The sequence below is a fragment of the Barbus barbus genome, assembly GCF_936440315.1.
Source record: "Barbus barbus genome assembly, chromosome: 2".
Taxonomy (NCBI): Eukaryota; Metazoa; Chordata; class Actinopteri; order Cypriniformes; family Cyprinidae; genus Barbus; species Barbus barbus.
In genome coordinates, this window is record NC_136730.1 from 15,842,052 (window position 1) to 15,869,564 (window position 27,513).

At 36.8% G+C, this 27,513-nt stretch overlaps 4 protein-coding genes across 6 annotated transcripts; 2 read left to right on the forward strand and 2 right to left on the reverse strand.

The window, feature by feature from the left end:
- The first annotated feature begins 40 nt into the window (after nucleotides 1–40).
- On the forward strand, nucleotides 41–16,638 carry LOC306886375 (uncharacterized protein). 2 transcript variants are annotated; one of them, XM_079443424.1, is made up of 6 exons: nucleotides 41–147; nucleotides 15,170–15,308; nucleotides 15,485–15,583; nucleotides 15,715–15,914; nucleotides 16,161–16,224; nucleotides 16,323–16,637. In XM_079443424.1, the coding sequence occupies exons 3-6, from the start codon at nucleotides 15,485–15,487 to the stop codon at nucleotides 16,359–16,361; spliced, it is 402 nt and encodes a 133-aa protein (XP_079299550.1). In that variant the 5' UTR covers nucleotides 41–147; nucleotides 15,170–15,308; the 3' UTR covers nucleotides 16,362–16,637. The 2 variants fall into 2 exon arrangements, with proteins under 2 accessions (XP_079299550.1, XP_079299551.1); XM_079443425.1 differs by having other exon boundaries at nucleotides 51–147; nucleotides 15,715–15,918; nucleotides 16,323–16,638.
- Nucleotides 646–11,900, reverse strand: LOC306886326 (phospholipid scramblase 2-like). The gene is made up of 9 exons (XM_079443349.1): nucleotides 11,657–11,900; nucleotides 11,009–11,078; nucleotides 6,928–7,137; nucleotides 6,625–6,689; nucleotides 5,292–5,334; nucleotides 4,851–5,071; nucleotides 3,468–3,629; nucleotides 3,160–3,324; nucleotides 646–2,462 (listed from the first exon to the last, which is right to left on the reverse strand). Exons 2-9 carry the CDS (start codon nucleotides 11,019–11,021, stop codon nucleotides 2,403–2,405), a joined length of 939 nt encoding a protein of 312 aa, XP_079299475.1. The 5' UTR covers nucleotides 11,022–11,078; nucleotides 11,657–11,900; the 3' UTR covers nucleotides 646–2,402.
- Nucleotides 14,477–22,389, reverse strand: phf23b (PHD finger protein 23b). Of its 2 annotated transcripts, none has more exons than XM_079443315.1 (5): nucleotides 21,897–22,389; nucleotides 20,717–20,748; nucleotides 20,541–20,633; nucleotides 18,961–19,564; nucleotides 14,477–15,568 (listed from the first exon to the last, which is right to left on the reverse strand). In XM_079443315.1, the coding sequence occupies exons 1-5, from the start codon at nucleotides 21,922–21,924 to the stop codon at nucleotides 15,564–15,566; spliced, it is 762 nt and encodes a 253-aa protein (XP_079299441.1). In that variant the 5' UTR covers nucleotides 21,925–22,389; the 3' UTR covers nucleotides 14,477–15,563. The 2 variants fall into 2 exon arrangements, with proteins under 2 accessions (XP_079299441.1, XP_079299440.1); XM_079443314.1 differs by lacking the exon at nucleotides 14,477–15,568 and adding an exon at nucleotides 17,957–18,281.
- A 1,157-nt stretch (nucleotides 22,390–23,546) lies between these two features.
- On the forward strand, nucleotides 23,547–26,078 carry LOC306878454 (heat shock factor-binding protein 1-like). Its single transcript, XM_079430826.1, has 4 exons — nucleotides 23,547–23,749; nucleotides 24,280–24,346; nucleotides 24,750–24,894; nucleotides 25,112–26,078. Exons 1-3 carry the CDS (start codon nucleotides 23,705–23,707, stop codon nucleotides 24,869–24,871), a joined length of 234 nt encoding a protein of 77 aa, XP_079286952.1. The 5' UTR covers nucleotides 23,547–23,704; the 3' UTR covers nucleotides 24,872–24,894; nucleotides 25,112–26,078.
- Nucleotides 26,079–27,513: the final 1,435 nt, after the last annotated feature.

A 27,513-nucleotide genomic window follows, 5' to 3' on the forward strand; every position in this document is an offset into this window, starting at 1 on the left:
GACGCCACGCCCACTGTGTCTGTCGTTGGCTCCTCCCGCCACAATATGATGAATAAAGAATGAAGTTTATTGAAGTTGCACACAAAAATGTGTCCAAATGAAGTCAGAAATAGAAGTAGCATGATCCAACAACTACAAAGACCAAAGGTAAATGATCACTTACCTATCTAAACTCTGAACGAAGTATTACCCCTTGGGATGCTCCACAAATGAAATGCTCTGTAGAGAACTTCCTTGGTGTTAGAATGATTGTTCGGATATATGTTGAGATTTTCTTCTGTTTAACACATGCAGAGTGCAGATACCTGTGTTTGTGCCGTTATACCTACATGCATTTGCGGTTTCTGTTTTGATAGCATCTCCTCCCCTTTTCTTGTATTTAAATTAACAACCTGACATAGGTGTACCACTTTTTTAAAGCTTTTATTGCCTCACACTACCTAGCAGATAAAAATGTGACCCAGGAGATTAACAAAATACCTACAAAGCACCACAAAATTTCTCTCTGTCTGTCATTGCAGGCTGTCGCCATTTTTGTAATTTATTATGCAAGGTTATATAAAGAGTTGCTGCAAAATCTTGATCTGATCTAATCTTATTTTGGTCAAATTGGACACCCAAAAAAAAAATGGCTTAGTGCTTTTTCGAATTGCTCCTTTATTTGTGACAGTTCTGTGAAATATGAACCCGGAAAAACAGTTGTAATGTTGGTAAACAGGTTGTACAGAAACAAGTGCATCTTGTTGACGTCGCTGTTAGCCATTTCCAAACAAGATTTAATGTGAATCATGTTAAAATAAACATGAAACATAGCTATAAAAAGGGGTTGTTGAACTGTCTATTGTGAACACTAATCGTTGTGCACGTGTGTGTTAGGTACGCCATAAGGAGTGATTTTGTTTATGATTTTGCATAAAAAGTGTGGCAGAGACTAGTTCTTTAGGTTAGCCTTTGTAAAATAACAAATGATGGTTATTTTAGCTTAAGCCTACATCTGAAGTCTTTTATTTGGCTACATGTTAGGGGTTTTTGCAACAATGTGTATAGTGTGTTTTTAAATCTTTTCCTAGATGCAGTAATATAAATCACACAAACCACCAACATAATATTGTACATTTATTATGTTATAATATTGTATACTATAGAAATAAACAAAAACATACACAAGACACATATATGTTGATTATAAATGGGGAGACCAGAGAGCATTGTAACACTATAAGTTAAACGAATTAGTAATTAGCTACTGGGATGTTATATTTGATTAGCAAAATTAATGTGTACAAAATTGATGTTCATGTGGTCTATTTGTGGTACAAGTGATAGGGAACATAACTATATATTTTAACTTTATATCTAGATATACTTTATAACTAAAAAAAAAAAACCTAAATATTTTCTAGCGTATAAATGCAGGAAAATTGCCAAAATTTGAAATACAGTGACCAAAATGTAAATGTTTTAATAAATGTTATATATTCAGCATATTCTCTTACTGATACAAGGCCAGTCTCTATATAACCAACCAAAAAAAAAAAAAAGTTTATGCGGTATATAAATGACAGACTATTTGACATTTTTTTGAGGACAGGAATATTAATATTAAAGTGTATTCATAGGACTACGTTTCCTGAATTTCCATGCGTTTCATGCTACTCACGGATTTAATTGGCAAATAATTAATATTTAACACCATCCTAAGACTCATTGAGACTGAGAGACTGGCTTTTATAAGCTGACATTATCATTCTTCAGACACATACACATTTAAAAAAAAAAAGCTATTAGTAATAAATTGGCATTCTACCCATTAGAAGTCACTGGTCTATACACACAGAAAACCATGCAACTACTTGCTTGTTTTTCCTTTTTTTCAGCTGCTGCCAGAGTCATTAACTTGCATGTAACCCCCATCAAGCATTACTTGGCTGTAGGAATATCTGTATGTTTTAACTAAAATGCTTTGCATTTAGTGCAATAAAATTCAAATTTCCTTCAGAAAGACTGAAAAAAAAAAAAAAAAACTATGCATGAAATAAGTCTAAAAATACATGCGTAGGATTGCAGGTTACATTTTATTTCTAACAAAAAAGAAAAATTTAAAAGAAATGTTAGTTGATAGCCTATAATTATAAATTACTGTTACAATAGTATATGATTTTTGTAAAAGGCACCAGTGAACAGTTACTCATGATACCTCGCCTTGTTGGTCACATGAACACTACAAAATGACCTTGAACATGTCCTTTGGTTTTACTGCAGTGCCAGCTGTCTATGGTTTTGGTTACCTAAGAATGCAGGAAATAAAGTCCAGACGTCGTCCACAAAATATGAGAATTTCATCACTTGAAAGATGATGAGTTAGTAGAAAATGTTACTTAAAAAGTAACTTATCAGGAGCTCTAAGAGAATACAGTATTGCGCTGGTTTGTGTCTCCCACTTTTTCAAAGAACATGAAATCCTATGAAAAGAAAGAACAAAAGATCAGAACAGAAAGATTTCTGGTGCATTACAATATTTGGAAACAATTTATTTTAACACTTTAGACATTCTACTAAATATAATTCACTTTGCAACTACATTTCAACTACCAGTCATTAGAGTATTAGCAGACTGCTTTATTTTAAGTGCTATAATACTATTTTAATGGTCCCCCAGCAGACATTCTACCGACTAATTTGCAAGTACATATCTAGTCAACATATTCTACTAGCCCTAACCTATTGTCTTTAAAGTTGTCTGAATGAAGTCCTTAGCAATGCACATTACTAATCAAAAATTAGTAATAATTGTTGATATATTTACGGTATGAAATTTACAAAATCTCTTCATGGAACATGATTTTTACTTAATATCCTAATGATTTCTGGCATGAAAGAAAAATCTATAATTTTGACCCATACAATGTATTGTTGGATATTGCTACAAATATACCCCAGCGACTTAAGACTGGTTTTGTGGTCCAGGGTCAAACTGGAAAAAGAGAAAGTAGCTCAGTGGTAGAAAGCTAGCTTCACACTCATATCCCAGGAGAGATAATTTATGGATTGTGGTTGCATAATGGTTAAAGATCTGTGGTACTGTAAATGTCCTCCAAGGCATTATGAAGCACTCAGGCCATTGTGGATAATTAAAAGTGTCATTAGCTTAATACTCACAATAAGGAAGCAAGCGCCCATAAGTACAGCCTTCATCTTAACATCCATGTCCATAGGGAACTGGATGCCAAAGTTGTCAGTGTCAGTAAAGACTTCCTTCAACAGGCCACTCCACTGCTTACAGATTCGACCGATAGGTTTGCCAGTACCGTCTTTGCCTTTGAGCTACAGAGAGAAATACAAATTTATGGTTAGAAACACAAAACAATTTCAAATGATTTTGCTTGGTGTGAGTATAAGGTTTAGCTACGAATTTTTATAAATCAACAAGGCAACAACATGTCAACAATCCAATTCTAAAAAGTTACCTCAAAGTTCACATCACCACAGCAGTTACATGCCAAGCAGGGCCCCTCGAGCTTCATTACAGTCTCCTTGTTTGGCCCCTGGATGGAGAATTGTGGATAACATGGGTGCCAGTCCTGCTTCACGTATCCTACAGTCGTTCCTGGGGGCGCCTGTACCTCCATCTTAAGGTGAAATATTGCCATTTATAGTCATAAATTAGAAAATGTACAGCAATGCCCAAATTGGTTTCTATGCTAGCAGCTATGATATAGCAGCTATACATACAGTACACTAATGTTCAACAGTATTAAATTACTGTTCAATGGAATAAATTAAAACAATTTATTCTTGTGAAGGCAAAGCTGAATTTCCAGCAGGCATAACTCCAGTTTTTAATATCACACAATCTTCAGAAATCATTCTAATAGGCAGATTTGGAGCTCAAGAAACATTTCTTCTTATAAATGTTGTGTAAACAGTTGTGCTGCTTAATGGTTTTTCTATGTTCTTTTATGCATAGAAAGTTCAGAAGAACAACATTTATGGTAATCCCTTTACTTAAAGCCTTTATGTATAATGCATTAAAGTTATAAAAGTAGTTTAATGCATTATGCCTTTTAATTCACCTTATAATGCATTGTATAATCAATTGTAGCCACAGTTAATACATTATAACACTTATCAATTCATTGTTACACTATGCATCTTAAATTCGGTTATAATAATTTACAACAAGATATACAGCATTACAGCGCACATGAATAATTATAATGCATTATAACTTTTAATAACCCTTTATAATTCATTACACATACAGGCTTTAAGTAAAGGGTTATCATTTCTTTAAAATAGAAATCTTGTTACATTAGAAATGTTTTTACTGTAATTTCAATTTACTGCATCCATGCTGTAAAAATGTTATTCATTCAAAATCAGCAACAAAAATAAAAAGTAAACCGCACAATTTCTGACCGAAGACTATTTGAAAAGACATAGTAGTATGGAGTCGTATGTTCATATTGACTGCATGCCATTTATAACTCATAAGTCACACACGTTCATGTCAGGTCACACAGCATGTCCAACAAATGAGTCACTAGCTGAATCTCATCAACAAAACATTAGGTCCCATAGCATGATTTTGCTAGGCTTTTGGAGAGGCGTCTCGCTGCAGCCTACAAGATCCAGGGGGCGTGGTTGGATCCAGATCTAACTCCTCCCACCTCCCTGACCCCTAAACCCACCCCATCTCCACCCCTAAACCTACTAATCTCCACTCCCTAGATGTGGATCCAACCACGCCCCCTGGATGTTGTGGACTGCAGCTAGCCCTACTTGGGCTTTTGAGACTTAACATAACTAACAATTATATGCAGAGCTTTGATAGGACCTGTCTGTTATACCTCTTGCAGGCAGCAGGGGCACCAACAGGAGACACAACGAAAAGGTCGGATGAGTCGTATGACCTCTCGATCGGCGTTGTCTTTGATCTTCATGTCAAAGCTGCGCAGGGCACCACAGCAGTTCCGTGTGCAGCAGTCATTTTTTTCTTTAGCAGAGTAGATCTTTTGACCAAGGCTGTTCTTGATCTCATACTGGTTGTTGGTCTCAAAGCCAATGATTGCTGTAGAAGACCAAACAGTATATAGGGAAGAGGAAAAGTTTTGCCATCTTTGAGTAACTAGTTTAAACAAAGTAGCAAAGTAGTAATAGTGAATAACTGTCTCAGGCTTAAAATGAAGAACACATCAAATGAAACAAGCTTTGCTTTAATGCATCTACTGCGCTCAAATTATAGAGTAAACAGCTTCAACCACATGCACATAACACAGAAGACGACTCACCCTCTAACAACTCCACTTTCTGATGAATAAGGATCTGATCAATCTGAAATGCAAAGAGTATACTAGTCACAAGACTTATAAACACCCTAATAAATAAAGTAAATAGAACTGGTGCATTCAACTCTCCCTGAGAAGTTTGTATTTACGAGGCGAGTTATAATCATATTTCATGAATGCAACTTACAGTGGAGAAAAATAATTTGTTCTCCTACTGATTTTGTACGTTTGCCAGCTGACAGCTGATCAAGAAATGATCAGTCTAGAATTTTAATGGTAGGTTTATTTGAACAGTGAGAGGCAGAACAACAATAAATGTTGTTCTGGATTTAAAAAAAAAAAAAAGTTATAAATTGATTTGCATTTTAATGTGTTAAATACGTGACCCCTTCGCAAAACATGACTTAGTACTTGGTGGCAAAACCCTTGTTGGCAATCACAGAGGTCAGATGTCTCTTGTAGTTGGCCACCAGGTTTACACACATCTCAGGAGGGATTTTGTGATGGTACATGGCCCTGTCCATCATTCCTTTGATGCGGTGCAGTTGTCCTGTCCCCTTGGCAGAAAAACAACCCCAAAGCATAATGTTTCCACCTCCATGTTTGACGGTGGGGATGGTGTTCTTGCAGCATTCCTCCTCCAAACACGGCGAGTTGAGTTGATGCCAAAGAGCTCGATTTTGGTCTCATCTCACAAAAAAACTTTCACCCAGTTGAAACTCCACGAGATGAGATCTTGCATGGAGCCCCAGACCGAGGGAGATTGATGGTTATTTGGGGTTTCTTCCATTTGCGAATAATCGCACCAGCTGTTGTCACCTTCTCACCAAGTTGCTTGGCGATGGTTTTGTAGCCCATTCCAGCCTTGTGTAGGTCTACAATCTTGTCCCTGACATCCTTGGACAGCTCTTTGGTCTTGGCCATGGTGGAGAGTTTGCAATCTGGTTGATTGATTACTTCTGTGGACAGGTTGTCTTTTATACAGGTAAGGAGCTGAGATTAGGAGCACTCCCTTTAAGAGAGTGCTCCTAATCTCAGCTCCTTACCTGTATAAAAGACACCTGGGAGGCAGAAATCTTGCTGATCGATAGGGAAACAAATACTTATTTGACTCATTAAAATGCAAATCAATTAACTTTTTTTAAATGCGTTTTTCTGGATTTTTTGTTATTCTGTCTCTCACTGTTCAAATAAACCTACCATTAAAATTATAGACTGATTAAAATCATTTCTTTGTGAGTGGGGAAACATACAAAATCAGCAGGGAATCAAATAATCCATGTGCATTCAACTTTCTGACAGTCTGACTTTGAATGTACCAAAAGACATGACCAACCTGAACGAGGTACTCCAGACCAGGTGGTACTCCAGCAGGCACTGAAACTGGTGCAGGAACAGGTGCTAGAGAAGGTTGGGAGGAAGATCATTAGGTAACACCATCATTTGCATGCATTATCTAACAACACACATGTTGTATTTGTTTTTACTGTAATAATGAATTGAATTAATCCTTTATTCATTTCACTCATCTTTGGCCTGTGTGGTCACTTTTCTCAACATCTATTGCTCATAGGCGTTATGCTACAGCTATATGCTACCAGCATTTTTTGTAATAAAGTGTAAATTTAGACATGTATACCTCCATATGGTTGCCCCTGGTGAGATGCTGGACTAACTGGACCAGGCGGATACATGATTGGCTGATCTGGAACTGGCTGGTATCCTACTTGGAACCCAACAGGTGGGGCCGCATGGCCAGGTTCTCCATAACCTCCCATGGGATAGGGGGGCATGGAGTGTCCGCCTGGCTGGGGCATGGGATAAGGAGGCTGGTGTGGAGATGGGTAGCCTGGTATAAAACCATTTAATATGAAAAAATATATATAATCTTAGTTGACACTGATGAGACATTAGGCAATGCTGTAAAAATAAATCTGAAGGGAACAAAGTGCAAGTCATAACATACTGTATCTGGTCTTGGCATTTTGTCTAGTTTGTTTGAATTACAATTTTGGTACAGGCAAGTCTGCTGCATTTGTGGGGATGTTTTGTGAAGAGACTGAGTTATTTGGTTTGTGTGTATTTTTGGATGCTTTGCTTGTTTGGCTCTTTCTTGAAGTCAGAAACTCCACATTTTATTGTCTTTGAGCCACTCTGCTGTCGATTTCCCCCTGCCTGTATTTTGTTACTTCACGCAAGCCAGCTTTCTTTGACATGCTGCAGAAAGTTCTGATGACTTGGAATGCATTGTTCGATTCAAGCAGTCAATGGGAATCCCTCCATCATGCCTCATCACTGGGATATGACCTGGAGTAGGCATGCATAATGAAATGACTGGAACAACTGACTGATTTATTCTCTTTTAATCAATAAATACAGACACCCAGAATTGTGTGTGTAAAGGAAACCTTGTTAAGATAAGAGATGGTTCATAGGCCTCCTATGTTTTTTGGGACGGATCTATTTTAGATCCCAGCATACATGCGAGGCATTCCAAATGTAAAAAGGTATAAATATAGCCACCAATAACCGGAAGGGGTCATAAATAATTCATTGTAACAATATTGCCTATTTGCAGTCATTATCTACAGACATCATGAACAATGCGTGCAATTGTATTTAAATATTTAGCATCTTCTCTATTTCACATCAGCTCTTTAAACTGCAACAACCAGATATATGAAAATAAAGCATTAACTGAGCGTCAGCAATTAGGTCAAATACGTAATTTCTGGATAGCTGGATAAAACAATTTATTATATCAAAATATATTAATTAAATCAGTCAATTTTTTTTTTAAAAGTCAAGAGTTCCTCAATTTCTGGGTTAGCAATAGTGGTTACAAGTATTGCGTCCTCAAATTATATAATAAAGCAAGTAATTATTTGTTGTACAGGTTGTTCAGGTTTGCCATGACGACATGAATAAATTTTTTTTTTTAAATTAAACAATTTCACTTTGTTGCCGTTGTAATTTGTTTTTGCTCAAATAAATGCAGCTTTGAGTCTTTTTTTCAAAAAACAAACTTGAACGGTATTGTACCTCAGGAGTGAAGACAGCAGGTGTAGCTTAGTAAACATGCCCTAATACAGGTTTAATCCTCCCATTGAACCAATCCAAAACTGCCATTTTCATATGAAAAGGCTCTTCATATGAGCGATTCAAATCTTTCACCAGCCATTTTGAGAAAAAAAAAATATGGGCATGAGTTTGAATGAAATGAAACTCTCTCTCATCACAAAGGCCCCTCAACCAGGCATTGTCCAGGCACAGCCCATTCCATTAGTGGGACATACAGATATTGTGATGTCCCAGATCTGCTGTCCTCTACATAATGGGGCTGTTGAGAGAAATGTTCTTCTACTGTCATGTAAAACTCCTTTAAATTTTCAGCATTAAGGGTGTAGTTTATTAAATGTTTTACTTCCACAATCATACAGGCACGATCAGACATTATATATCCTACATAGAGGAGACCAAAAATACAAATTAGTGCAAAGAAAAAGAAAAAGAAAAGTTGTCCATTCAAGATTGACAGACATGAGGTGCAGAAACAGTGCCTTTCATTGCCAGCAGAGAAGATCCTGCCGTGCATGCATCAACATGCTTGAGGTCCTCGAAAAACACTTTGGGACATTTTACTTTGGGGGGAGAAAGTGGTGTTTATATTTATTTTTAAAGTAAAACTAATACTTAATATATGTAGTTAAAATTTCCCCAAACTGCTCCTGACCGATTCATGACGATTACCGATGAACGGCAAGAGCGTTGTTTGGTGACAAGTTTTGGCTTCAGTGTTCATTGTGAAACGTACGTTTCATTATTGTAAGCCCCCCCCCTTGTGTTTGAAAGGCAAGTTTAAAAAAAAAAAAAAAAAAAAAAAAATCCTGGTGGTTTCATGTTGAATCTAGGCTCTCAATCGTTGCTAATTTGATTCTCAAGACCTGCCTCATGGAATTGCATCCTGCTTCCATCATGTTATCTAACTGTTCATGGTCATGTGTCCGTGGCTCAAAAAATTAGGTTAAGTGCTGGGAAAGAGATTCAGTCATTTACCATTCAGACTTGCTCTATGAAAACTTAGCCATGATACTTGCAGACATCCGCTACTCCACTCAAATTAAAATGGTTCACAAACGTTTTCTAACAACAGTAAATGTCTAGAGTAGTAACTCATAAGAAAATCTGCACAACATGTAACAAATGCTGCAAGTACCTACAAAGGATTTAGAAACAGATCAAGGAAATCTTTCATGACATAAATGTATACATTCTGAAAGCAAACCAGTTTCTGGATAGCAGTGCTGCGTAATTGTGGACCTTTCCTCATTAAAACCATTGACATTCACGTCTTGTGATTGTATTTTTTTAACACTACCATCTTGCCATTCCAGTTTTCCAGTGCTAAACATTGTTTGAGCCATCATTAACCAAGACAACGGATGAGACAAGCCCTTTTGTAACATTTATTTTTCTTGAGTAATGCATTACATAAATGACTTGCACATGAACATGACCAGAATACATAAATCTGTAGTTTCGGTATCAAAATAATTAATGCTGCTAGTCCACTCAACATAAACTGTGTCAGTCTGCTTGGTAAATACTAGCCTGAATTCCCCAGCTTGTTACGAAAACAGTTGCTCCAAAGATGGTGTTATTAGTCCTAATGGCATTAAGGAATCACTTGACTGCCAGTTCAGCAGCAAAATTCAGTCCAGTGTGGATTGGACTAGGAATATTTTATAGTAAGAAAGTCTAAAGCAGGGATCCTCAAATCTGGACCATTCCTGCAGAGTTCAGCTCTAACCCGAATCAAACACACCCGAGTATCCTAATCAGAGTCTTCAAGATCATTAGAAAAATCACAGGTAGGGGAGCTTGATCAGGGTTGGAGCTAAACTCTGCAGCAGATTTGACCTCCAGGGTAAGATTTGAGGAGCCCTGGTCTAAAGTGATAATTGTGATCACAATTATCTGCTCTAAATCACACACACACACACACACACACACACTTAATTAGAGCTATGACTTTCCCTAAAGACACATCACTGATTTGCAGAGATCACTTTGTATGATCAGACAAAATGTGGTGTACAGAAACAAAAATGACAGGTAAAGCTAAAGACACAGAGGTTTATACAGAACAGTGGTCTCAAACTCAATTCCTGGAGGGCCACAACTCTGCAGAGTTTAGCTCCAACCAGCCCCAAATCACACCTGCTAGGAAGTTTCTAGTGATGCTAAAGAGCTTGATTAGCTGGATCAGGTGTGTTTGATTAGGGTTGGAGCTAAACTGTGCAGAGCTGTGGCCCTCCAGGAATTGAGTTTGACACCAGTGCTATAGAACAATTTTCAGCTCTTATAACTGCATAGCCTGTGAAAACCTAAAAATGTGGAACACTGCCACGTTGTAGGCGTCACTTCCTGCATTCCTTTCCTGACCTCTAGAGAAAATTTAAGTTTCCACCAAAACACACCTTCACTTCAACAGGCATGACACTGCATGCATCTCACTTGAGGGGAAAAATGTAAATAGACGGTGTAGATAGTTTTCAGCACAGTGACTGAAAACTTCATCACTTAGGCTAAGTAGGTAATGTAGGCATCTATTGCAAAACTCACTAGCTGTTTAACATTACGTAGTGCAGTTCCTTAACTAAAAACCCACAAACATGCACTATTGCAGTTCAAGGAAAAGAAAAACGGATAATCATTACCTGGGCCAGACATGTTGAAGACAGATCCGAGATTTTCAGAGCCAACCTCTGCCTATCAGCACCACGATCACTATATGGGGGAAGACAATGTGGGGAAGTTATGTTTGCGCTGGAAACAAGCAGAACAGGTCCAAAAAGAACTTAAGTGCAACTTCAAATGAAAAGACCCATGTTTAAATGTTCAGGCAGCATTTTAAAGGAAATGCAAACCCAGCCGGATATTAAAGGAAGTCTGTCGGCGGGATACGTGCCAGACGCTTAACTCAAGGACTGCTCAGTTTTTTTAGGCGAGAAACATACTGAAGCAATAACACTCTGACGTCAGGTCAAGCGGGTGTGGTATATAGACGGCATATCAGATTGTGCTGGTTTTATGGGATAGCATTTGTTCACAAAAACAACAACAAATATAGCCAAGGATTCGCGAAGATAAAAGTGAAAAGGAAATAGAAGCTGACAAAAAAAAGCTTAATGAACAAAGACTCTGCTTATACTAAATCAATAACGATGGCCACTTTCTCCGCAGTTTATCTATTATAAAAACAATCCAGTGTACAAAAATACTGCAAAACGGTATTAAAACATACTTTATATATCCGAGACTTCTAAAAGGGGAAGAAATAATCCACCATGAAAACTCTGACTTACATCTCGGCTCTCTCTTGGGAGGCAGGTTTGATACGCTCCTCAAACAAGCCTTAGGCGACAAATTCTCCACAGAGCACGTCTTGTTGCAGTGATTGTTCGGATGTATGGAAAGAAGAAAGTTTTCAACAATTTCCTTAACGTTCGCTTTGTATTTTTGGTATAAAAAGACAGAAAGCGTTACACTACGCCCAGACAGACATGAAGCCCTCGCTTTCTTTATGAATCTCCTCCCCTTTTATATGACGCTTGTCGATTAGACCTGAAGCCACAAGACTTCTATTAAGCAGGTTAACATAAAAAAAAAAAAGAAGAGAGGATGTTATTGTGCTTTTTTGAGATGTTCAGTAACCGACAAAGTAATGGGAAGTTTGGGGAAATTATTTATTTACTGGTAATTTGTTTTTAGCCTAAGCCATAGCAGGGGTGTCAAACTTTGATAAAACACTATGTTTTACTCTATAGCTTAAACTTCCTGACAGGCCCACTCGTGAAAACCACAAACACCCAAAAGATCATAAATAGCCATTTGCAACACCTCCCATCTGCTCTGAAATATCAGAAGGTTCACAGGGGTTTTGTGTGAATGGAAAATGTTGTTGCGGTTGGCTTGTCGATAGAAAAATATAATGATTCACTAAACAAAGTCACTATCCTCAAAGTCATGGTTTACTGGTCAAAATATGGTTACTAAATATTTTGATCCTCATGGCAAGAAGTGGAAAATTGAGGTTTTGGTAACAAATATTTGGTTTAACATGTATCTGCGCCGACAGGAGGCACAACTGAGCAGACTCTGAAATATGTTATTCATTATCCATGTTAATTATAGCATTAAGGTATTGGTAAAATAAAGTGTATGTCTTATATGAAGCATCTGCCAAGACTCAAGAATAGCATGTGATTGGTCACATTTCCCGGTAAGGTAAATAATTATTTAAACACTATATTTTTATTTAATTATTCTAAATAATTTAATTCTAAAGCTTGTTATAGCACCACCTTGTGGCCTATTGTAAAATTGAAAATCCCTTCTATTCACATACCAAAGCTGCTCTTTACAACTGAAATTACTGCAACCTTTAAAACTGATTTTAGCAAGTGATATTTGACTATTGATAATAAAAAGCGTGCCGAATTTCCGCTTCCCTAATAACACAAGAATGAAGAATGTTCACTGAAAAATGTAGAGAATGTAGTTCAATTTGAGCTTGTCTACATTTTGTGAAATGTGGACTTTTTTTTGAGAACTTCAGCCTGTATAGGATGTCGCTTATTTCCTTAGTTAGCTATAAGTCAAAATAATTGTTTTCATGGTGAAAGTAGCTACTTCAACAACATGCTATTCAACCTATAAAGTGGATGACTGCAATGCAGATTAAAAGAACGTAAAGAAATAACTTACAAAACAGAAATTCACCAGAAAGTGCTAAACACAGTAAAACTGCTAATTGTGCAGTAAAACAGCTTGACTCAAATTCTTGAAATCTTGCTCTCAGATTTACAACATAGTTTCTATCTAGGGGAAGTCGTGGCCTAATGGTTAGACAATTGGACTCGTAATCGAAAGGTTGCGGGTTCGAGTCCCCGGCCGGCGTGGCCTAATGGTTAGAGAATTGGACTCGTAATCGAAAGGTTGCGGGTTCGAGTCCCCGGCCGGCAGGGATTGTAGGTGGGGGGAGTGAATGTCCAGCGCTCTCTCCACCCTCAATACCACGACTGAGGTGCCCAAGGCACCGAACCCCCAACTGCCCAGGGCACCACTGTGTGTGTGTGTGTGAATTTCAAGTATGGGTCACCATACTTGACAATACGTCACGACTTTACTTTATCTGTAATGTCTGTGGTTCAGATATAATGTTATGCATTTTAAATTGGCACTTGACTAGTACAATAACTAGTTGACTGCAATGTTATACTGACTCAGTAGTTACTGAAATAAAATAAATAACATACACTTAGCTCAGCATTCATAAGAAAAAACCGAGTGCAGTCTGTAAACCAGACAAATATATTTGGAATTTAATGAATCACATTGTGAATTTGTGATCTATAGATTACAAGACACTGGATAAAATGGTACTGTATAAGAATTGTTATACACAGTAAAAACACACAATAATAAAAAACAGATCAATTGTACAAAAAGGCTTATATTTGTGCTGGCAATGCACTCTTTAGAATTTCATTGTTCTAAATTTGGAACTCAGGAAGATTCTGGGTACTTATAGGGCAGAAATGAGAAGGCGGGATTGTCAGAAAGGAGCACACACACACACACACACACTTTAGACTAATTAGAGTAATCAGCGGCAACGATTTGTTCTCAGTCTCTGTTGACAGACATCTGGGCGGATTGCACCAGCCTTGTTTAGTAAAGGTGGCTAGTTTATTTTCACCATAGGTTGTCTGTCAACAGCTAGTCTATGTCTGGTGGCCCCAGTTGCCAGAAATAGCAATAATTAGGATAGGGAGGGAAAAGAGGAAAAGAGAAAACGTGTCAGCCTGCTGGTAGGCGATCCGCAGAGGCCGCTCCGGCTTTTTTCCAACTTGCTTATATGTGTGTGTTTTTCCTCTGATAATACTATGAACATCCCTAATGAGAAAGAGAGAAAGACCGTTTTGGTGTACGTGGATGGGAATCCAATGTTTTGAAACTATGAAATTGGGCGAGACGAGATTATCTGATACCTGAACAGGCCACACACAGTCTCCAAATGACAGAACATTCACAGAGTGCAATATCAGCTAGTTACAATGCACAGGCTTGCATCAAATGTCTCATAAAATAAGAAATAAAATCACAAGAGGTACACAATATTTGGGAACCATAACATTTATTAGCCTATATTAGAAATTGTATTATTTTATCCATATTGGTTGATATATGTTTACCTGTATATGCTCATTTGTCCTTATATACGTGACTTTTCTGAACACTTTCAACTAATTTAATAAGACTTAAATGTAATGACTGACAAATTTATAAAATGAAAATATCAATTTTTCATTGTGTATTATAATTTTGTGATGCCTAAATGAACTTTTAGTGTTTAATTTTTAATTTCCTCGTGACAATATAGTGTAGAATTTTTATAACAGTCATTATTTTATTTATTTTTTATCATAAAATGTAAATAATATTGATTATTAGAACTGGCCAGAATTTTAAAACCAGTGAATCCCTAGAAATCACTCAATCGAATATATTTCCATAATTGTTTAAATAGGAAATGACAACATCTAGCCTTGTAGCATTCATGACAATACATACATTTTACATCATTTTTATCCAAGACATGTCTTTATAAATACAGATTTGTCCTTCCCTTGTAAGATTCTCAATGTAGAAATTGTCAACCTGTTAACCTGAGTTTGAACTAGAACATTCTAACAACAAACAAAATGATGCTTTAATCATGTTCTAATCTTTTTGAAGGGTGGGTGAAGTCATGCTAGACACACACACTTACTTTATCCATGATCTCTCTGTCATCTTATATAAACCCACCCCAGCTTCAGGTCTACAAATACCCACAACACACATGCACTTGACAAAGAGGACAGCAAGGCAACACACACAAGAAGGAGAAAAGGCAGGACTGTCAAACAACTCCTGAAGAAACTTCTAAAGGACAGACTAATTCAACAAAAGGTAAATATTAAAAATAATATACTTTAATTCAATTCTGAATTTACTACATTTTCTAAAAGTTTTTACAATTTCTAATCAGTTGATTGCTGTTAGTTTATCTTTATACATGCAAATGTTTTAAATAGAAAAAATTGTGTCATCATTTTTCTAAATATCATGTCACGTTGTGCCCTCAGATGATGTGCTCCAGGTGCTTGCTACTTATTCTGGTAGTCTACTTCTTGATGGATGAACTTTGTGCTTTCCTGATACCAGTCAGACTACGAGTGAAAAGAGTAAATATCACATTAATTATATGCGGAGTTAATTCTCTTCTTAGGAGAATATACATTTATATACAGTTTTAATATAGCATTGCATTAAACACACTTTAATGTCACATTAAAAAGCATCTGATTCCCTGCAGGGCAATTTCAGGTCGGATCAGGAGATTTCACCACACATCTATGAGCTCTCTGATCTGGCAGACTTGTTCCCAGGAAATGAAGGGGAAGTGACTCAGGACTGGGACCCCAATCCAGCCAAGACTCCTGATTTCTTTTCCCCAATGGAACACATCAATGTGCAACCAGCAAACAGCAACCGTCGCAAAAACAAAGATAAGAGGCAAGTAGGAATATTTACTGTTATTTTGTTGTTGTATTAAAAATATATTTATTCAAATACAAGTTATTAAATAAAAAGTAATTCATACAATATTTTTATTTATTTATTGTAATTGCTATATTTAACCACATACAATTCTTTTTTTTATATTTTACAATTTGTAAAGAGATTTCCCATTTTCTTCAATATGGATCTCTTAGGTCTTTGTAGAAGCCCAAGTTCACTTTTTTTTTTTACCCAGAATAGGAGGAGGATCACTGTTCCTCTGGACCCCATTGGCAGCTCCCACTTGTCTTCCAGGAACAGAAAGGTATTTTCATAGAGAGAACCACAGTGGTCTGGCTACATATCTTTGAATTAAACGGATTGCATATCCTATTACTACTAAAACCATTTTTTCCCCCTCAGGAGGAACCTGAAGATTTTAAGGAATACAATGCTAAGTGAACTGCATGACAGATGACATATACCGTTAATAAGGACTTCTTATGTGGTTTAATTTTGGTCCTTTTTCACTTTTTTTGGTTTCTTCTTCTTTTGGAAAACTGTTTTATTGAACTTTTGGTTTCTATTAAGTCATTGCATCTCAGGTTTATAAACTGTGACTTATTTATAGTATTTATGTTTTCCAATATTAGCTTACCAGCTCCATCTAGTGGGGTGCAAACTGACAGACGCTGTACTGGTGTTGCCACAAAATAAAATGGATATGGATAAACAATTGAATCTTGTTCTTTCAACTTATTTTAAATCACAAAAACATGATGCATCTCAACACAAGAATTAGATTAGAAAAATAAGCCATTTTAAGCCCAATAAAGAAAAGTTTTATTTCTCCAGGTAGTTAAAGAAAACAATATCAGATGCAAAAAAATATACCATTTTGCTTTGCTTTTCTCTTCACTTTCACATATGTACACTTCTCAAAATCTGTGATATTTACAGAGTGAAACGTGAAGCAAGAGAGGTCTGGCTTTTGGGGATTTCCAGTCTCCCTTGCTTCACAAATAAACCAGAAAGGGGAAAAAAAATAATCTAAACAATAGTCTCCAAACTAATTTAAAAGAAAGAGCTCGTAGCATAAATGAGTAATCTTTACCAGAGTTTAAAACCCCCAAACATTTCTTGAAAACAATAATTACATCCATTCTACTCAAGGAAAGCTTCAGCAAAGCTAAATCTAGCCTTCACATCTTAAACTGAAATCTTCCAAAAATTTAACACATTGAGAAAAAAAAAAGAACACTATGTTGTGCAAGTAATTAAAGACCAAACAGTTTTGATAGCTTCTTTGACAAAGTACATGGGTTAACATACTGTACATTACCAGTAGAATTAGAAGACAGGTTTGATATCAATAATTGCAACTGAAAGGATTCCCTGCTTAAATGACTTGTATAGCTCTTTATATCTGACCATCTAATACATGTTAGCTGACTGGTTAAGTCCATTTGGGTGTGATTTCTGACATAAATTTCCAATTAAGAGGTTGTAATTCAAATGGTCTTAAGATCATCAACAGGAAATGGCATTCAGACAAACACATTACATCTATTAGTCTTCAAACAAAGGCATCTATCCCAATGAAAAGAGATCAACTGGACAGTTCACTAAGAAATAACATTTTTAGTAACAACGATGTCAACACAATCTCTCACAGCAGCTCTTTGGCAAAATCAGAACAATATTTTTCTGTATTTTGAATAGTGTGTTATATATATATATATATATATATATATATATATATATATATATATATATAAAAGTTTACTTTTAAATAGACTCTTGTGGTACCAAAGTAACCAATATAGTATATATCTGTGAAAATGTAGTGTGGCTGTGTTCTCCAACTTTTCCAACAAAGAAAAATAGTGCCGCTACTAAATATGCAATGCTTATTTTAAACAAATTACAATTTAAATGTGACAAAGGATAGTTTAAGCATCACTGAAACAGTTACAAATGAGCCAAAATCAATTACCAACTCGGGAGGTAAGAGATCAGTTCAAACATTATTTTTCAGTGAACTCTGTAAAGGAGACTATTGACTGTAAAACATGTAAGGAGTAACTAGAAAGAGAGGTAAAATGTATTTTGAAACTGAAAATGGTTTTGGATACAAAAACTGGAGAACTGAGAACATTCAGAGCTTTGAGAGAATGATCACCCTCATCTAAGTGTCTTTTTTATGACTTGACCGTCGAGAGTCTCTACATTTGTGGCAGTTAAATATGTCGGGCACGTTAGACTTCTTAATTTTGGCGCAAGAGAGGTGCACCCACACGCTGCACTGACTACATTCAATCATGGGCCGTCCTGCAAATGGTTTACCGCAGTAACAGGTGATCAAATCCCACGAATCATCCCCTGTAATGAAAAGATGCAACTAATTATTTAAAAAAGTTGTATTAAATTGTAAGTCATTAATGAAATTATTTAGGGACTAATTAATAAAATAAAAAATATAAAAAAAAAAAAACACGTACATACACTTGTTTTTTTATTTAATTAATTAGCTGGCACTCTATTATTAAGGGTTATCAATGTTTAGAACAGTTTTTTTTAATTGCTTAATTGTCTTCTTTTTTTTTTTTTTTTTTAGAAATCATGATACATTTTTTAGAATTCTTGATAAATAGGAACTTTAAAATAAAACACCATTTATTTAAAATTTAAATCTTTTGTAACATTATAAATGTTTTTACTGTCACTTCTGGCCAATTTAATGTATCCTTGCTGAACAAAAGTATTAATTTTTTTTTTTTTAATCCTATTTACTCCAAACTTTTGAATTGGGTGTATAATGCTTCAAAGCAGCAAAAACTGTTTTCAACATTGATAAAAATAATAAATGTTTCTTGAGCACCAAATCAGCATATTAAAATGATTTCTGAAGGATCATGTGACACTAAAGACTGGAGAGTAATGGCTGCTGAAAATACATCTGGAGATGTTGTATTTCACCACAAAACACTATTAAAATCCTTCAATGATTTATGAGCATCTCCAAACCATTTAAATCTTCCTCAGTCCCTAATAAACTCACCTGACTCCACCATTATGTCTTCATCCGCTATCCAAGTCTCTCCCTCACTGGAACTCATATCTGCTTCTCTGGTGGCTTCCTCCTTTTCCTCTTTCACCTGGGCCTGCAGTCTGCCCTCAGCTGCTGCTCCCTGGTCCAAACGCTCCTCTCCATGCCCGAGACCATTCTCTGACTCTGTCTCGCTGTGGGCCGAGCTCTTAAGCTTCTTAAGGGCTTTGGACTGTTTGGGGTTTTTACTGCGCTTGATCCTTGCACGCTTCTCGCCACCGCTGCTGCTGCTGTCACCAGCACCTGAACCGAGAGAAAGACGCTTCAGCTTCTTGTCCTTTTTGCGCTCAGCTTTGCTGGCCACCTGGCCCTCATAGAAAGAGTCTTTTAAACACATTTTGTCCATCAGGGTGCTGTCCGACGACAGCCGCCGCATACTCTTGTGGCTCTTATTGGCACGAGCCTTGCGAACAAACGTGTGGATAGTGTGCAAGTCCGACGTGCCGTGACTCCAGTTGGGAGCAATGTTAGAACTCGCTCCACCTAAAACGCTGCCTTCACCTGAAGCACCAGAGCTGTTTGGAGAACTGGAGGATGCTGGCGACCATGGCCTTTCCTGTGGACAGAGACAAACATCTGGATGGATCAAATGGTATTTGGTCATAAAACAACTGACATCTACAAATACAGGTTGAAAAAGAGACCAGTGCAGGGCTAAAGATGTTCAGTGTAGAAGATACACTGACAGCACAGGCTAAACCTTGGGTGTCTGAGGTCCAATATCCTGCAGATTTTTACTCCAACTTGTCCCAAAATACCTGCCGGGAAGATTCTAGTAATGCTGAAGAGCTTGATTACCTTGGTTCAGGTGTTTAATTGCGATTGGAGCAAAATTCTGCAGGACAGTGGCCTTCAAGCAGCAGGACTGGCCAGACCTGAAATTCCTCAAACACTGCACGTTTTGGATGTCTCCCTATTTGGACAAACCTAATTTAACTTATTGGCACCAACAGCTAATTCTTGGAACTATCGATTATTGGGACAAATCAGCAACAATAATTGGATGTTTTAAAAAAGTGCACAGAACAACCTGCTTTGTTTTAAACAGTCCAAACTAGTTATATACTAAAAAGACAAAAGCAAGGTGAAATGTACACTTCAGGGCTGCCCTCAACTAAGGACTTTTCTGGTCAACTAGTAGTCGTTCATTTTAAGCACCACAGAAGCAATGATTGTGAATGTGTCAGGGAAAAACAGTAAGGAGGCTGCATTAACATTTTGATAATTTGACAAACTAGTGCTTTCTTTGTTCTCGTCTTAAGAGATAAAGTCGGTTACACTGACTCGTAATCTCCACAATAGTTGATCATTTGTATGATAAAATTGTGTGATGAGGCACAGTTTTTTTTAATAAACTTGATATATTTTAAAATTATAAAAAATTCACATGATTAAAGTATGAATATATTAAAGCATAAAACATCAGCACTTTTTTTTATACTGGTTTTAAAAACTACCGCCCAATTAATCAGTTAATCAGGGCTTTAGTACATGAAACCACACCTAAATGTGAAACAATTCTCCACTCTTACCTCCTTTGGAGAAGGGATGTAACCAGCATATGCAAGAACAAAACTGCAAAACTTGTTGAAGTCCTCCACTGTCCTCTTTCTTCTCTCTGATGGCTGGACATGAAAATCGTATTTTAGCAATTTGGACAAGCACTGCCATCTCTAGGATGGAAATCTTATTTCCTTGTTTGACTTACCAGAGTCTCTGCTTTGCACTTCAGTAATGAATCTATGCAGCAAAAAGAAAGGCGAGAAAAGAACATTAATTCGTTGCTTAATAACAGGTTTAACCGAGAAAACGTTGCATTTGGAATCGACTCTTTACAGACCTGGTTAAAAGTGCGTTTTCGGCGGTAAGCTAACGCGCTAACTGTGCTATTCCTCGCGACACCCTGTTGATTGAGGCGTAAAATTCAAGTGCGCAAGGCACCATTTTACACCCAAACATCCACACGATTTAAGAGACTTTAATTGTGAAGAAAACTAATGTAGTGACAAACTCTATAACTAAAGCAGTGGAAAAAGGCGAGAGGACGCAGCACCTTGTGGCTTAACGTTAACCTTGCTCTCGACGTCGAAACACGCCAAGACAACTTTTCTGGTTTGGGAACTCCCCAAGTTATAAAAACATATATAGTTGCGCATAATATAGTTACAACGACCAAACCTATCAGTGTTGAGAGGGAACAGACACCATCGGCAATGCATTTAACGTTACCCCGTCATAACAAAGAGTTAACTTCCAGTCAGGCAGGGAAATGCTAAGTTACCACGCTAAGCAGTGACCGGTCTTAAAAAGGCAACATTTTCGCCCTAAAGGACATTACAGTATCAGAGAAACAACCGAACTATGTAAAAATAAAAACTATTCCTCTGGCACCTGGTTAAAGGGATTAATAGCGGCAACTAATTTGAAACCGGGCTGTTTTACTAAGCGAAGACAAAATGCGCAACGCGGCGTAACTGCGCTTGTGTAAACCTACCCATTAAATCATTTGAACGGAAAGAAGTGCTTGGATATCAGGCAAGTTTTAAATCATTTATGGGATACTTACTGCTTAACAAATGGCTACAATCAACTTGAGTAATTTCACTCCATTGCACAAGATAGCAACTCGGCTAATCCCTATGAACCAGCTCGTCAGTAAAATGTCCTCTGCTTCATTAACACAATCACACGTTACAAAGTGTCTGGCATTGAATCAGGTTTACTTGTGAAATCAGTCTGCTAAAATAAAGGGTATGCAAAGTTACTGCAGGATTAAAGCTGCTAACAGGCTAACTGACTCTGCTAAAACTGAACGATGATGATGATGGGTGTTGCCTATCACAACATGGTTAAAGTTTGAATATTTGAAAGTTTTAAGTTTTCCTTACCTTGGTGTTCGGACATTATGTCAAGCATTGTCGCCTAATAAACTCGATCCTCTTCAGTTGGGTGACACCGTGCAGTGTCAATCTTCGCCCGGCTTGGGCGCAGCAAGCCCCGGCTGACTAGCTATAGTCTAGTTAGCTGGGCATCGGAACGATTCAAACGACGATTTTACTTCGTTTTCCAAACTGGTCCAATGAAATATCGCTGGATCTTAAATCCCTGGAAAGATTAATCAACTTAATTTTGACCAGCAAGCAGCGTTGCAAAAATAATCCAGCTGGCAATTAAATTACCTAACGGGCCACCAAGTAAAAAAGAACCAATGATAAAACCAGGGATCCAGCATGTTTTTGCAACGAATGTTAGTAACATAAACTCTACATTCGCGCTATTATCCCTTTTCGACGAAGTGGGGGGAAAGGACCGAAGTTCCCCAAAAATTACGTCTGCGGCGCGCCTCACTAGAGTCGACGATGTCAACTGACTCCAGAAACCCCTGGCGGTCAAAATGCTGTTGCGATGTAAAAATTTTCTCTCCGGGGATTCATGGGACATGTAGTTCAAAAACAGGTAGATTTGCTGACAGACGGCACGGAATCCAATAACGAATAAACAACAATACCCATAATTCACTGCGCTGGTCGTAGTTCTACTATGTTCATGGGAAATTGAGTTTATCTGTTCCAATTCCTATGGCTTGCGTTTAAATAACAGTACTTTTATAAACGTTCATTTTTCTACGCAGATCGTTGGACATTTCAATCAATATGTAAGATCAGTAGTTAAACAGGCAGCTTTCCTGGTCATTTCGGTTGCCAATGAAGTATTATCATTAAAGCTAAGCCCGTGGAAAGGCAAAGCTGTTTTTCACGAAATAAACATTTACCTTCGAAAGGGGGCACTTGCCGGCTCAGGAAGATTTGGTTCACAGACGACACTGGTAAATAAAATAATTCAAATCTGGAAAATATGTAGTACAAGTTAGCTATATATAGAATATATGGAAACTTTTTAAAATTTGACAATGTCAAAAGGCTATAAAAGGTCTTAAATATTTTAAATAGCATAAAAAAAAGACTCAAATGCTGAGAAATAGTGACACTTCTAATAATCATAAATACATTTTCTTCTTAATTTACTGAAATGCCAAGGAAACTATAAAGTCTTGGTTAATTTAATAATCATTTTAATGTATTTTATTGAAATATTAAAAACCGAATTTATTCTAGAAATCTAATATAAAATATTATCAAAGGACAAAAAACAGGATTTTATTTTTACCTATATTGTCAGGCTAAATCACTATTTATGCACTGATTTTTGAGATTTATGTGGCATTTAAAACCAGTTCCCCTCTTTTATCACTTAATCTTTCATTAATCACATGTATTTATTTTTTATCTATATTTTTCTTAAAAGTTTTTTATTTGTATTAATTCTATATATTGATACAGTTGTAAATAATCTATATTTTTCTTAAAAGTTTTTTATATTTATTTGTATTAATTCTATATATTGATACAGTTGTAAATGCCAGCTAGACTTGCAGGGATTCTGAATCTCTGGGGCTTGCCCTTCTGAGCCATCGAGCGCCCCCTTTAGGACATAAGAGTGATCACAATCAAATCAGCAGAAGCTGCTCTGTTGATTTCAGTTCACTGACCAAACCCCTTAACAACGAAATCAGCTACTGCTTCCACGGCAGTTTCCACCTTGAATACATCAGACAGTACTGTACAGCCTTGACAGGGCTTTTAATCACACAAGCATAAAGAGCACGCGAAGGCACGCAGGGGTTTTTGAGGAAGATATGTCTGAGAAGGACCCTAAAACATCTCAGGACCTGACTGTTGTGGTGAGTATTTGATTTTTATCGAGATACAATACTGGGTCGTGCACTTACAGTCGCCTAGTATTCAGTCACGCTCACTTCACCAGCCAAAGTGAATTATAATGAGAAGTGCTGTGATTTGCCTGTTGTAAGCCATCATTCATTAATAGTTCTGTCGTGAAGTTGTATTGAAAGATCACTCTCAGTGCATTTTCAAATGGTTTCTTTCTTCATCAGTCTATAGTTAAATTGCATTAAAATGTAGATGGAATTTATTTTCAGAAGGTTATACAACGTAGATTTCTTTATTTCACTGTTAGGTATCTTGTGTGATTACGTGATGGTGAGAGGTTTCCCTTGTTACTATGGTTTCAGTTCCACATGGGCGGGGAGCATGCCCTTATACTGCTGTTTTTACTCCTGTGTGGGAGGCCCACGCAAAACCCACACGATTCTAGATGGATTTCATTTATGCTTGTTGGACGCAGTGTTCATTCACAATTTTAATGAGTTTTAAATCTGATTGTTTGTTTAATATTGTTTCTTCTGTTTAGGTGCAGACCTTGCTGCAGCAGATGCAGGACAAGTTCCAGACCATGTCAGACCAGATTATTGGGCGAAATATCCTCCCAGATATGCATGTTTTTGTCAGTGTAAATCATTGGTCTCAAACCCAACTCCTGGAGGGCTGCAGCTCTGCACAGTTTAGCTCCAACCAGCTCCAAATCACACCTGCTTGGAAGTTTCTAGTGATTCTGAAGAGCTTGATTAGCTGGATAAGGTGCGTTTGATTAGGATTGGAGCTAAACTGTGCAGAGCTGTGGCCCTCCAGGAATTGAGTTTGAGACCAATGGTGTAAATAATTGTAACTAATTTAGTTCCTAATTGTAGCTTAACTGAGTGGAATGCACTAGCTATGTTTTGTGTGTACACAATCAAAACCTTCATTTATTAGAAGAAAATTCATGCTTCGTAGATTGTGATGATAGCTTATTCAAAATGAGTTTTCTCTTAATTCTAATACTTGATGAGATGAGTACGCGAATCGATGATTTGGAGAGGAACATCTCTGATCTCATGACTCAGGCAGGTGTGGAGGAGTTAGAGGAGGAGATAAAAGTCACTGAGACCTCTGGAAGAGCTTGAAGGCCATGATCAACCCCATCCTAGTAAGTGTAGGTGGTGCTATTGCCACTTTGAAGATGCCATTCTTTCAAAGTTGTTACTATTTAGAGAGTGCTTCCATTCCATAAACTGCAGTAGAATATGTATTTGAAATGACATTTGGATTGATCTGCTTGTGACACAATCAGTTTCAAGTTACTTGTAGATTTCATTTTGTGGTCTTTGTGTTTTGTTTAATCTTTAGTATCTTTTCTCTTTCAGACTGCCAAGGAACACAGTGACGACCTTCTACTGCAGTATCAGAATTTTTAAATGAAATGTGAATTAATCCTTTTTTAAGTAATTCATTAAAAATGGTGCTTGCCTATGCGTATTACATAATATATTACATATTGTAAGGTTAAAATTATATTACTGAACAGAAGATAAACAAATTAAAACTTGTTTTTGTATTTATTCATTGTAATCACAGGGGAAATCATGTGATTCCTGCATGTTTTGCTGATTATTAAAAACTCAATGAAATGGCTTTAAAGCTGCTGTTTTCTTTGCTGTGCTAACATATTTCTTATTAAAACAGAAAAGTGTTAAACTCCAAATATTATTTTTGTCAAGATTTTATTAGAATACATGGCTTCTTTTAAAAGGCCGCCTTTGGAAAGTATGCCAGATGGTGTAGTTATGACATCTACCAGCAGGGGTTAACTGGGTCATGTTAATCATGCATAACATTGACCCATTGGATGCACCACAAGAATGTGCACAGTTCCAAAGCCTTCATTAACGACTAATGTCGAGAGAACCATATCAGCCAAACTGCTTGTAGATATGTGGTATTAGAGGAAGGGACATTTTAAAGCCTTATTAACGCCTTTCTGTTTTAATTGGTGACAACAGATGATCAGACCAAGTATGAAAAAAAAGAAAACTAGCTAAAACTAATCAGTGATTCATCATCATGACTTTTATGGTATTTGAAAGTGTTTCTATATGTATGTATTTACTCAAATATTTTATATTATTCCACACCAGACTCAAGTAACTTGTAGTGAAAGGTGTTGAAGTGGCATTCATATCTAATGTTTTAATGTGTGTGTATGTTATTATGTTAATAACACAATGCATGTGTTGTCAATTGACATACCCTACACTGTTTTGGCTAAAATGGGCTTTATAAATCTTATATTTTTCAAAATTTTGGAATCAAAATTCCCAAATTCTGTCAAGCTAACATGTGATGAGTTTTTGTGTGAAGTGAACATAATTTGTCATTTTGACGTTTCTGAATATTTCTGTAGACTCTACACTGAATGTTTGTGTCATGGATGAGTATAGTGGTGAATGAATTGTCGATTTATTTATTTAATTTTTATTTGAGTGTTTTCACAGCTTTCCATAGAGAGATCTCTGGTAATATAACACAGTGCATAAATATCTTAATACAAATACAATTATCTTAATACTTAATATCTAAATAAATTTTCTAATTATTATTCTAACATTATACTTATTCTATTATTATACTATTACTATACTTAAAATTTCTTAGAATAGTCCTTCTAAATATCTTAATACAAATACAAATGTCTTAACACATAATACAAATGTCTAACACAAATTATTAATATAAATAATGCCACTTCAAGCTGCCAGGCGCTACCAGGACAGAAGACACCAAGGCCTAAGTGTAGGGATGGAAAGGCCACTCATTCCAGCCTGCCAGACGCAAAGCTGACTGAAGACAGAGTGGCTGTGACAGGGAGTCGTTTTTTGTTGCTCTATGTCTTACTCCACGACCTAAAACAAAAACATAAATCAGTGTTATTTATCTTAATACATGACATTTAAAGCAAATTTGACTGATTATATGGGGGGAAAAAAAACATTTAGCAAATCCTAGATTCTAATCTTAATACCATAAACCAGTCATGGAGCTGAATCTCCTACAGAACAAGTCTCCGCTGGGGATCCGGATGCAGACAATGGCAAATCATCTGGCAGCATTCTGTTCGAAAAGATGAGAGAGATTTCTGATTATGAACTTGTATGTTACACTTTTTATATTTAAATTTCAAATTGCATACTTTCATATTTAGCAATCAAATTCTCTTTGTTCTTTGATGAAGATCTCACCAAGACAGGTCAGGTTTGGACCACTCATTCTCGCTGATCATGTGCAGGTCTTTGTCGTCTGGATAATACCCACACACCATTATGAACAGCAGGATCCCTAATGACCAAACTGTTGCCGGCTTTGCATAGTACCTGCCTTCGACATTGAACTCTGGTGGACAGAACATTTCTGTACCTAGAAGGAAGAGATTTTGATATTTAATGCATAGCAGGATGTGTTTCAGTGAGCTAAATGACCTGCTAGGAAATCATAAAACTTACCATTGAAGGTCACGTAGGCAGAGTCCTTTATGAGCGTGGCATGAACTTGACCTCCAACGTGTCCGGGTTCACCAGGAGGTTTTCCAAGTTTATATCTCTATGGAAGACCCTACGCTTGCAGCAAATGTTAGTGGCATGAATGACCTGCCACATAAAATGTTGTGCTATCCCCTCTTCGAGCCTTTGTCAGAGCTTCACAAAACTAAACAGACTCATGCTAGGCATGGGCCGCTCCAAGACCATGACATAGTAATAGTCTGGGTTGTCCT

What these genes read in the sequence shown, in the direction of transcription:
- LOC306886326 (XM_079443349.1), bottom strand. An exon ending in GTCTGGAGTACCTCGTTCAG is followed by an intron (nt 5,335 to 6,624) that starts GTTGGTCATGTC and finishes TTTGCATTTCAG; the next exon opens with ATTGATCAGATCCTTATTCA. An exon ending in GTGGTGATGTGAACTTTGAG is followed by an intron (nt 3,325 to 3,467) that starts GTAACTTTTTAG and finishes TTCTCTCTGTAG; the next exon opens with CTCAAAGGCAAAGACGGTAC.
- LOC306886375 (XM_079443424.1), top strand. Translation starts at nt 15,485, where the DNA reads ATGATGTGCTCCAGGTGCTTGCTACTTATTCTGGTAGTCTACTTCTTG. An exon ending in TCAGACTACGAGTGAAAAGA is followed by an intron (nt 15,584 to 15,714) that starts GTAAATATCACA and finishes GATTCCCTGCAG; the next exon opens with GGCAATTTCAGGTCGGATCA. An exon ending in TGTCTTCCAGGAACAGAAAG is followed by an intron (nt 16,225 to 16,322) that starts GTATTTTCATAG and finishes TTTCCCCCTCAG; the next exon opens with GAGGAACCTGAAGATTTTAA.
- phf23b (XM_079443314.1), bottom strand. Translation starts at nt 21,924, where the DNA reads ATGCTTGACATAATGTCCGAACACCAAG. An exon ending in ACATCCCTTCTCCAAAGGAG is followed by an intron (nt 19,565 to 20,540) that starts GTAAGAGTGGAG and finishes CTCTGTCCACAG; the next exon opens with GAAAGGCCATGGTCGCCAGC. An exon ending in AGACATAATGGTGGAGTCAG is followed by an intron (nt 18,282 to 18,960) that starts GTGAGTTTATTA and finishes TTTTCATTACAG; the next exon opens with GGGATGATTCGTGGGATTTG.
- LOC306878454 (XM_079430826.1), top strand. Translation starts at nt 23,705, where the DNA reads ATGTCTGAGAAGGACCCTAAAACATCTCAGGACCTGACTGTTGTG. An exon ending in CTCAGGACCTGACTGTTGTG is followed by an intron (nt 23,750 to 24,279) that starts GTGAGTATTTGA and finishes TCTTCTGTTTAG; the next exon opens with GTGCAGACCTTGCTGCAGCA. An exon ending in AGACCAGATTATTGGGCGAA is followed by an intron (nt 24,347 to 24,749) that starts ATATCCTCCCAG and finishes TAATTCTAATAC; the next exon opens with TTGATGAGATGAGTACGCGA.